Below are 11,341 nucleotides of genomic sequence, written 5' to 3' on the forward strand. Positions count from 1 at the left end.
AGTTTTACAGAAATTACAGCTGAGCCTTGGGGGTGGAGGGAAGGGGACAGCGTGGAATGAGGAGAAAAAATAGCCAGTGGGAGGGAAGCTGAGGAAGAAGATCGAGGGAAGGTGTCAGGTGGGGGCTGGGGGGAGTAGGAGTCAGGGGAAGGCATAGACAGAAGGAGACGGGCTATGGAAAGGGGCCTGGACTGGGAGACAAGGTCACCCGGAGTAGAGAGATGGAAGCGGGAGAAGAGCAAAGAGCGAGGCAGGAACGGGGGCAGAGGGCAAAGCACTGGAGGCGGAGGAGGAGGAGGATCACTGTCAAGCGGGAGGAAGGAGCCGGGACGGACGGAACAGCCTGGGGCAGGGCAGGCGGGGAACTTAAGTGGCCGCTTCCAGTCAATAGTCGCGGCGCGGATTGTTTCAGCGTTCGAAGGGGAAGCGATCTGGCCAATGAGAAGCGGCCCAGCCGCTGCCCGGGCCCCACGTCTCCGCAGAGGTTCTTGCAGCCGCCGGGCTCCTTCTTCTCCAGTGGCCGCCGCGGGTGGCGGGGAGCGCTGTAGCGCCGCCTGCCGGGCAGCCCCTAGCGCCGGACTCCTCCCCCCGCCGCCGGCTGCCAGTGCATCATCGTGTCCTGTGGAGGCGGGGAGCCGGGGCTGGAGGCTCCTCAGTGTGCGGCGAGGCGAGTGCAGCGCGCATAGGGCTCCCGCTGCTGCCGCCGCCCCTGAGCTCCGGGATCGCGCCCCTTCCGTCCCGCCGCTGGAGCTGGCTGCTGTTCCGCCCCTTCAGCCTCTCGCCGGGGCGAGCTGAGCGGCGGGCAGCCGGGAAGCGGCTCAGGCGGCACCGCGCTGGCTCGGAGGAGCAGGAGCTGCCCCGGGCGCCCCGCACCGGCTGCTGGCGGGAGGATCTGGAGCCAGAGGAGACCGGCGAGGGGGAACTCGGCTCCCCGCCGGAGGAGCTGCGCGGCAGGGGCGGCGGACCCTGAAGGAGCAGGACACCCCCGTACCCAGGCCGGGCGCTGAGCCCCTCGCACCCCAGCCCCGTGGCTCTGATCCCCGCTCCGCAGAGCTCTCCTTCGCCGGTGCCAGGCGGATGCCGCCGCAGCAGGAGGGGGAGGCGGGCTACATCAGCAAGCCGCTGGCTGGCGGCTGCGAGGTGCCCCCGGTGCCCCCGCGCAGGGTCCGCAGCAGCCGGGCGGCGGCGCTGGGAGCGGCCCTGGGCAGCAGATGCCGGGCCGGGGCGGGAGCCGAGCCGCGCCGCAGCATCAAGTGTGTCCTGGTGGGGGACGGGGCTGTGGGCAAGACCAGCCTGGTGGTGAGTTACACCACGAATGGGTACCCCACGGAGTACATCCCCACCGCCTTCGACAACTTCTCCGGTAAGGGGCCGCAGCGGGTGGGAGGTTGGGAGACGAGCGTGGGGGCAGGTGGAAGGGGGGATTCCCTCGGGGACACTGGCGACTTGCTTGGGGATCTCCCATCCACCTCCCGGGGATCAACTGTCACAGGGAAGGGGTAATACCCCCATGCCCCACCCCCCCGCTAGAGGGAGCTGCATGGATTTCCCTCTTCAGGGAGCAGTGAAATGGCCTGGCACTGGTGAAAGAGGAATTTCCCCTCCCCCCTCCGCAGGTGGGGAAGGGAGGTGCCATGGGGCAGGCGAAAGGCCCACCCTCCCAAGGCTCGGGGGCAAACGTCACCACCCATCGCCCCTTCTTCCCAGTGATGAATGCATGTTGGCCCGTGTTGTTAGCATGTAGCTTTTCTAGCTCTGTGCTTGTGCAGTGCCCATATTTTACAGCTGTGTTCAGTCCTGTGCCCGGATAGGACTTTGCTCAGGTTTTTAAAAAAGGATTGTACTTTATCATGTTGGAAATATCACTGTGTCACACCTTGCCTCCTTTAGTTGGGTTCTGGGAGCCGGGGACAGAAGGAGTAAATCTTTCATCTCCTCCCCTCTATTTGTTCAGAACTGTGTTGGAAAGTGGCTGCAGAGATGGATGGGGCTCTTGAAACTGCATCCTGCCTTCTGAATTCTTTCAATTATATATCTTTGTCACTCAATGAAAGTTTTAATAAGACTGTAGGGCCACACGAGGATATTAAATATATGACTCTAGTCTCTCTACACTTATGTGCTGGAGATGTTCAGCTTGCTGGCACAAATCTGGGTGTCAAGCTTCAGTACTTGGTTTTTTAGTTTTTATAGAGCTGATCCAAACGGTCCCTTTCTGGGTGTACTTTATGTATGATTAGTAGCTAGAATTCTAGCTTTAAAGGTAATGTAATTATTCTAAATGCTGGAAGATTGATTGGATGGCATGACTTCTCTGTATTATTGAAAATCAATACTGTGAAGCCTAGTGACCAAATAATAAATGAAACCTACACTATGGCTAAAAGCATTTTATATTTAAATAGCAAGAAAAAAATAATGAGGCTGGTCTGTCTTATAAAAGATACCACCATAGCTAGTGGTTGCACATGGTCACATATCAAGCTAGCTTGTTTTTAATGGCAAATTCTATAGTCAAAATTTCCAGTAATGCAAGAAGAGGAGCTTCCCAAGGGAAAACACAAATATTTGCATTGTCTTCCCAGTGATTTAAAACTGGGAAGGTTTTTTGGGCTTTGAAAACACAAATGTGACAAGGAAACAAATCCTCTGTAACAAGAGAAGTAACCTAATTGTTTGGCTCACTCTCTTTTTGTGTCATCAAAGAGTTTTAGTTCAGTGATTTGCTACTTCATCAGCTGCAGTGAAATGAATTGGAAAGCCCTGAAGGGTTTGTATGTGCCTAAATGTTAGTGACAGACTTTGTTCCAGTTCTTCAAGTCATTAAATTAATTGAAGGGAAAATAAATGTTGAGGGAAGGCATGATTCTTTTCCCTTCTCTCTTTTTTTTTTTTTTAAATTTTTAAGTGAAAAATGTGTAAAGTTGAACTCATTACACTTTTTTTCTCCCCTAAGCTGTTGTGTCTGTTGATGGCAGACCCGTGAGACTTCAGCTCTGTGACACAGCTGGTCAGGTCAGTGAAGCTGCTTATTTCATTTAAGTGATGGGGGGAAGGGAGAAGTGTCACACAAAATAGTCCTCATAAAGACTTTATGGATTTAAAAGGATACCCACTGTTTGATCATCTTATTAAATTTCCATCAGCGTAAGTAATTCTTAACTCACTGTATAAGGTTGGTTGAGGAGTGTCATGTTGTTGGTTCAGACTGCTTCCCTGCTAACTTCACTGTCAGGTTGAATTCCCAGAGACTGCAAGTTCTCCCTCAGACGTGTTGCACTGACTTAATTTTATTTTTTTAATTATCTATAGGTTTAAAAGTGCTGCTGCTGGGGGAATGGAGAGGAGATTCTGTATGTTTTGAGCACAGATATGAAGGCATGTGAAGGGTGTGGACAGCTATTATTATTGAGGGGTCTGGAAATTAAAAAAAAAACCCGTTGAAGGTCCATTTCATGAGTAGTTTTGTACCATGATTACATTTGTCAGCTCTTACTAAGATCAGATAAATGAGCTTCATTCTTAACTCAGTGCTTCCAGTATTAAGACACTCCCTAAATGTTTAGGGGGAGGGCTAAAGCCACCCAAAGCCCCCAGTTTTCCACACCCGTATGAAAACTCACATGCCTTACATAAGCATCTGGAATATGCATCCAGCCAAATAATGCAGTACCATCTGAGGGAGCCAAGCATTAGCGAAAGCAATGTGGCATCAGTAGACAAACCCCATTATCCTAATGATCAGTGTTGTAACTGGGCATTATAACAAAGATGTGAACTCAAAGGGCTCGGTTCAGTACTGGCTTATACCCTATGCGGTGCCAGCACTGCATTTTACCTATACTTTTTGCAGTTCTAACCCAAGTTAAAAGAGTACGGAGCAACCCCCTTTGAACAATAATATGAGATAGGCCAGTAGGGTTGTCCCATAATGTAGTACCCTGATGGAGGGCAAGGGGGCATGGCAACATGCTGTTAGCTTCAGCTGAGATGTGAATTCAGAAGCAGAGCGTACCAGATGTAATTGTAACCATATCCTTGGTGATGGGGCCCCATGGAACGGCAAAAGCATTGGTTTCCGGAAGATTTGAAAAGTCCAGTCACTTTTTGCTTTGGTTACTGCTATTAGTTCAGGAGTGTAAAAACTCCTTAGTGAAATAACGAGTGAAACCGCTCTCTGGTGTTTGCCTTTAAAAGGAATGGGTTGGGTGAAAACCAGTAAAGTGAAGAAAATCATTCTGAGTATTGGATGCTTAAGCAAATACAATTTTGGTTGTGTGTGTGAGACAGCTTCAAAATGGAATTAGCATTTAAATAGGTAAAAATGAACAGAAACATTGAGGGTTTGGTGTCATGAGCCCAAAGGTGCAGCTCTGCAGCCCCTGGATCTAGCAGTGAGACAAAGAATGTCTGCAGACTGTACTTGTAATAAAAATGACCATGCATCCTCTCTCCAGAAATCTCCCTTAAGAGCTGGTTTTGGCTTTTGAAACCACTGAATCCTGCAAAATTTCATAATGCCTTGCAAGAACATGGGGAGATGTCTTTTTTAATTGGCTTTGTTGCTGCTCAATACAGAACACTTTGTAAAGACAGGGTTTCTTTTAAGCCAAAGGGTGAGAATCCTGCATTGCTGTCTTGCTGCCTGAGAGGCTTAATCTGAGAATCAAGAGAACTGATGAAGCCTGCTTTCTTGAATCTTGTTTTATAACCTGCTGTCAACCTTTGCATTACCACTGAAAGAAATTTATTTAAGTGGAATGGGACTTCTGAGGCCTTTAATGGGCTTTAAACAACTGCATGTCCTGGACTCTTCAGAAGCTTTCAAGTAAAATCTTAAATCCTGACAAATTAACATGTAACTTGCAATTCAGCAGTAAAATATTGTTCCTAGAGAGGCATTGTTGACTTTATTTGCTCTTTGCTCTTCTTAATTTAAGACCCTGTGAGAGCATGGTGAATTTTAATTAAAATGTCATCATGGCTGAACCAAATCCTACCTGTTTAGGCTGTTAGTGTTACTGTGCTTTTATCCTGCTGTCAGCATAAAATCAGGCTATGCATAGTTAATCCTTGCCTCATTTTGCATTCTTAGCTTGCAGTTCTTTGAGCTGCTGAGATAAGGGGGAATGCCTTGATGGCCAAGTCTTCTATTACCTTTTAGGTGTCATCTACATCAGTGATTTTCAACCTTTTTTCATTTGTGGATCCCTAAAAAATGTTGAATGGAGGTGCAGACCCCTTTGGAAATCTTAGAGCTAGATCCGTGGACCATAGGTTGAAAACCACTGATCTGCATTATGTTAGTTGATTCCTCAAGATACAAATCAGAGTCTTGCATTGTCGATCTTTATTTTAAAGGCGGGAAAGAGAGGGGGAGGGGAAATCTAACATTGCAGGTTTGGAGATGGTTGATGTGGTGTAGAGGGGAATGAGACGTAAAGAGAGGCTTTATATTATGCCATTGGCATGGTAAGCCTTTATATTGTAATTCGTTAAGAGTGATGGTAGCAAGAAATATGAACACAAAATAATAGGGAGGTCATCTTTTATTTTAATTTCCTGTAGGTTGCTATTGAACCCTCATTTATTTAAAATGATTTTGCATGGGAACACTTGCAGTGCTCTTATCTATATCTTAGCATATGGATAGTGTAGTCAGCATTGCGGGGAGGGGGTGCATTTTAAATCTGAGCTGATCCATGATTGATCTCTGTTAAAGGTGAATTTACAGCCTCCCTTTCACCCCCGATTTACTGCGTGTTCATCACCTGTGTACTTTAGCCTGCACTCCTCCTCTATAGTCTGGCTCTTCTGTTGAGATAGGGCAGAAGGGCATAAATACAAACACCCAAGGAAGGCTTAACGCATTCAAAAGAAATCAGCAGTGTTAGAGAATCTTAAATACCTTAAGAAAATATTGTTTGGCCCTGTGCCTATTGGAGTCAATGGCAAAATTTCAGTTGACTTCCATGTTGCAGGATGAAGCAGAAATTTGGCATATTTATGGCTTCTTCTATGAAAACACCATGTTCTGTTGTACACACGTTACATTTGTGCCTAAGTGAGAAGAACAGTTAAAGTTGATCCTTTCTTTATTCATTCAGTAGTTTAAATCTCTATAATGGGAAGTATTTAGGAACTGGGAAGGGTGGTACCATTATTGCTGAATAAAAATAGCATTAAAAATTATAATTTTGCTTTGCTTTGCGCAGGATGAATTTGACAAGCTTAGACCGCTGTGCTACACCAACACAGACATCTTCTTGCTGTGCTTCAGTGTTGTGAGCCCTTCCTCTTTCCAGAATGTGAGTGAAAAGTGGGTTCCTGAAATACGATGCCACTGCCCCAAAGCTCCTATTATTCTGGTTGGGACACAGTCGGACCTCCGAGAGGATGTCAAAGTTCTCATTGAGCTGGACAAGTGCAAAGAAAAGCCTGTTGCAGAAGAGGCCGCGAAGCTCTGTTCTGAGGAAATAAAAGCAGCATCTTACATCGAGTGCTCAGCTTTGACTCAGAAAAATCTCAAAGAGGTCTTTGATGCGGCCATTGTCGCTGGCATTCAGTACTCGGATACACAGCACCAACCAAAGAAATCCAAGTGCAGGACTCCAGACAAAATGAAAAACCTCTCCAAATCTTGGTGGAAAAAGTACTGTTGTTTTGTATAGTATTCGCAAGGACCTAAATGTTGCCCTAGTGAAATCAAATAGAAGCTATATTAGCTTAAATCTCACTCTGTATTCTCCAAGTGTGTAGCATAGATCCACAAGTGTGTATATGTTGCTATTAGAAATCTCAATTTCCCTTTCTCTTTTGAGGGAGATGGAAGAACACGTAGGTAGGCAGTTCCTGTTAAATCAGGTTAAGGAATTTCAGCATTCGCCTGTCTGATGTCAAGAGTTTCCGGACTAGTCTCATGTTAAGGAATACATTTGTGAAGTTAGAAATCGTACAAAGGGTTTGACTTTCTGTATCATAATGTATATAAAAGAGGGAGGAACAAAACCGAGGCCTTTGCGGATAGGGCTATTTAGAAGAAACAAAGGACTATGGAAATATAGAGCTCTATATAGATCGACAATTTTTAAAAACTAACATTGTGCCTCCAAAATGACATTTTAGCTTTAAAAACTTTCTCCCTCTTTCCCCCATCTCCTTCCCTCAACCACTTCAGGGGGGACTTTAACAATGTGGAACAAGAGATGGAGTCTTCCCCCAAATGCTGCTGCTTGGAAGGTCATGCATATACCTCCAGCACGTTGTTAGACTGCCTAACACGTTAAGTAATTGATGTAATTACATCTTATTTGTAGCCTCCTGACTTGGAAATCCTTTCCCCCCTCTTTCTCTCTTTCACATGCAGTAATGTGCATGCCCAATGAACGTTACAAAGTCCTACTTTGTTACATTTTGAATAGTCATGGGTGCCTTTGTATTTATACAGACACCATGAAAGTTCATTTAGATCAATTCAAAGAATGTAAATGCTGTTTTTTAAAAGGGATGCCACAAATGTCCATATAGCACCACACAAAATGTATCTGTTTTAAGCCTACAAATATGAACTTCAGAATGTTCCTCCTTGAGAGATTTTCATGCTGCCAGTTAAATAAAAGGCCTATAAAAAAGGCAGATTACGTGCCATAACCAAACACCAGAAAAGTGATACTGCTGTGTCCTGTTTCTGATGCTGTTTTGAACAAAGTTTGTATTTGTTTCCAAAGGAAGCAGTTGTTGGTGGCTTAAATTTGTCTTAGATTATAGTTGCAAAACTGTGTTGAAACAACCAGTGAAATTTAACTGATTCTTTCCCAGGTACCTTCAACAAATTAAAGTGAAGTGTGTTTAAAATGTCATGTAGTGGTTTGTCTATTCAATTATGCATCAAATATGACACAATTTCTGGTCTAACGAAACCTGCTGAATTCCAGTCTGCTTTGTTGTAGGATATCAGTGGGTTAATTTGACTGTTTGTAAGATGTAGTTAACTCCGATTCTGGTGTCTGCACAGTGAGTGAAAAGCCTTAGTTTGTATTGTCTGACTTTTTTTATGGCCCCAGCTTGCTTTGTTCTGTATACTCCAAGCTCAGTTATGTTCTGGCTTTATTTTTCCTTTGGCAGCAGCCTTAAAGCGAGCCTTTGTTCAGAGTCTTCAATTAAATTGGAATTTTAACTGTTCACAATTTCTTTCTCATCATAACAAAATGGATGTCTGATTGTAAGAAAATTATGGAAGCCATTTGAATTGATAAAGTTGACCACAATTTACCTCCTGGCCTACTTAGTGTCGTTTTCTTTATGTAAATGCATTCTGGGATATATTGGCTTAAGTGCCGGAAGCAAAATTTTCCTCTGTTAAACCAAATGAATGCATAACATTCCATAGCTGAACTTCAAAAATGCAATAAAAACCTTTTACTAAAGTCCATGCAATCTATTCAATAAAAATATGTTGGCTTCTGCATTGGGGCAGCCTGGAAAATCAGTTTCCATAACACAAAATTGGGAGGATGTATTTTAACTTAGTTGCACGCGGTCCATAATGTTTAATGGTTGTGAAATTAACAGCCGAGTCTTGATATTCCTCTATGTAATGCTCTGACATGATTTCAAATATATGGAGTCATACTGACAATTTGAAGATGATGAAGCTAGATTTTTCTCGTGTATTTTGCTTCTCTGTAAAATGGACACAATTGATTTAAAATGTGGATTTTAGAAAAGGAGGAGAAAGTGAACAGCACCCATTGCAAAAATAACTGAATTTGTTCCATAAGATTTTGATGCTGTGTATTGTACCATACCAGAAGCAGACAGTTATATTTTTATAAGTAGCCTGTTTCATAGCGTCTGGAGTAGCATAACCTTTAAATGTAGCCAGCTGTGACTGTTTCTGAAAATGTGATGTATATAAGACTTGTTATAGCCCTTTACTAGGTGTATGTGTAATAGAGTCTAATAATTTCATGGATACTGCTATACATGGGGCTACACAGGGTCTAGATTTAGAAATATTACTTTTAAAATCACCATTATTTTACAAGTGCAAGTGAGGGGAGATATCTCCATGTAGTCTATAATCTCATGTGCCTTATGAAATTCTCTTCTGTTTTCTAAGTGTAGGCTATACGGCAAAACCTGTTTCATGTGAGAATGATATAAATGAGGTATTTGAAAATAAATTCTGACCAGTGTATTTGTCTGCCTGTTTTACCAACAGTTTTATTCTGAAAGCCTCTCCGCTTCATAGCATTATGTCTTACATAACATTCAGCCAGTACAAGGCTACTTTCATGTCCCGAGGGACATATATCATAGACTAATGTCAAGTACATTGCTGGTGCTTAACAAATAATAAGCAAGATATATTTTAAAAAGTAACTGTATTTAGAGATGGGACTGAGCAAGAACAGTGGATCCCTACCTCCCCGTTCTTCCTGCACCCAGTTAAAAACTGGAAGTTTTGGATGTTTGCTGTGAGCCACAGGTCTCAGATTATCTCTATGAGGAGCCTGACTGGAGCACTGAATCCCAATATATCTATACTTTTACTTTTGATCCCTTTGCTACAGCACAGGCTTCTCCCACCATGAATAACAATCCCACACATATAGAAGAACAGAGCATAGACTATTCACTTTCTCATTTCACTTGTTTGTATACAGCTGATCAGCTGTAATCTATTTTGATAGTCGGTAACTAGTACTCTTTTCTTAACAATACTTAACCTTCATATGCTTTTCATCTTCAGAGCTTTTCACCAATATTAATTGATACTTTTAGGATCCTGTGCCTACTCATATGTTTTATCCCCTTCGTTTCCCCACCCGTCAAGAAAACAGAGTTGAAGTTCCTTGGCCAAGGCTGCAACAGGAGTCCAGTAGAAGCTCTGTGTTTGCCATTTAATATTTGTGTTGAGGTAGTGTCTAGAGGCCAGAGTGAAGGGTTGAGTGCTCATGGTCCCAGCGTGCTGGGTACCATACCTACATATAATGAAAATACACTCCTTACCCTAAAGATCTTAGGACCTGTTTAGTGCAAGAGATACCAGGTTCACATAACAAACAGAAGGGAGGAGCATGAGATAAGTCAGACAACTACGAAACTTTGAACGTAGCCTCCTACATCTATTGCTCTGATTCTAGAATCAGAGAAATGTAGGGGTGGAAGGGACCTTGAGAGGTCATCTAGTCCAGCCCTCTGTGCTGAGGCAGGACCAATTAAAACTAGACTGTCCCTGACAGGTGTTTGTCTAACCTGTTCTTAAAAACCTCCAATGATGGGGATTCTATAGCTCCTTTGGAAATCTATTCCAGAGCTTAACTACCCTTCTATTGAGAATGTTTTTTCTAATATCTAACCTAAATCTCCCTTGCGGCAGATTAAGCCCATTACTTCTTGTCCTACCTTCAGTGGACATGGAGATCAGTTGATAACTGTCCTTTTTAAAACAACCCTTAACATATTTAAAACTTAGCAGGTCCTTCCTGAGTCGTCTTTTCTCAAGATTAAAGAGACCAGAAGTTTTTTTTTTTTTAACCTTTTCTGACAGGTCAGGTTTTAAAAACTTTTTAGCATTTTTATTGCTCCTTTTCAGCAATGTTACTGCCTACCCAGTTATTCTCCATTTTGTAGTTGTGCATTTGATTTTTCCTTTGTGAGTGTAATACTTTGCACTTGTTTTTATTGAATTTCTTCTTGTTGATTTTTAGACCAATTCTCCAATTTGTTACAGTCATTTTGAATTCTAATCCTGCCCTCTAAAGTGCTAGCAACCCCTCTAAGATTGGTGTCATCTGCAAATTTTATGAACATGTTCTCCACTCTGTTATCCAAGTCATTAATGAAAATATTGAATAATACTAGACTCACGACGGACCCCTGTGGGACCCCTTTTCCCCTTAGATTTTCTTCCCATGGGACCTTACCTACCACTTCTCTGAGTTTGTTAGTCTTTTTTTTTTTTTTAAGTTCGTTGTCCTTAGTCCGAGGCGCTCACTCTGATCACTTTCACCCAAATTGCCTTCAATCTTCAGATTCGCTGCCAGTTCCTCCCTTTTGGTCAGAATTCAGTCTAAAATGGCTGCCCCACAGTTATTTCCTGAACAAGCCACACCCGTCTCTACCAATATTCCAGTCATGATATCTATCCCACTAAGTCTCAATGATGCAAATTAAGTCATAATTTAGCTTATGTACTAAAACTTCCAATTTATACTTGTTATCCCCCATGCTCTTTGCATTTGGGTATGGACAGTAAGATGTTGAGCAGATTCCCCCACTGTTTTCCCTCTTGTTGGTCCTACAACCCTATTGCAATTTTTAATGTCCCGCCAAC

General features: G+C 43.5%; 1 protein-coding gene across 1 annotated transcript; it reads left to right on the forward strand.

Moving 5' to 3' along the window:
* Window positions 1–303: 303 nt before the first annotated feature.
* On the forward strand, window positions 304–7,859 carry RHOU (ras homolog family member U). The gene is made up of 3 exons (XM_039531927.1): window positions 304–1,363; window positions 2,957–3,015; window positions 6,216–7,859. The coding sequence occupies exons 1-3, from the start codon at window positions 1,078–1,080 to the stop codon at window positions 6,669–6,671; spliced, it is 801 nt and encodes a 266-aa protein (XP_039387861.1). The 5' UTR covers window positions 304–1,077; the 3' UTR covers window positions 6,672–7,859.
* The last annotated feature ends 3,482 nt before the right edge of the window (window positions 7,860–11,341 follow it).

Source organism: Mauremys reevesii, linkage group 3 (assembly GCF_016161935.1).
Source record: "Mauremys reevesii isolate NIE-2019 linkage group 3, ASM1616193v1, whole genome shotgun sequence".
NCBI classification, from domain to species: domain Eukaryota; kingdom Metazoa; phylum Chordata; order Testudines; family Geoemydidae; genus Mauremys; species Mauremys reevesii.

Bases quoted from the DNA above. Each gene is read 5' to 3' on its own strand.
- RHOU (XM_039531927.1), top strand. From the start codon at position 1,078: ATGCCGCCGCAGCAGGAGGGGGAGGCGGGCTACATCAGCAAGCCGCTG. The intron at 1,364-2,956 runs GTAAGGGGCCGC...TTCTCCCCTAAG, and splicing joins CGCCTTCGACAACTTCTCCG to CTGTTGTGTCTGTTGATGGC. The intron at 3,016-6,215 runs GTCAGTGAAGCT...TGCTTTGCGCAG, and splicing joins TCTGTGACACAGCTGGTCAG to GATGAATTTGACAAGCTTAG.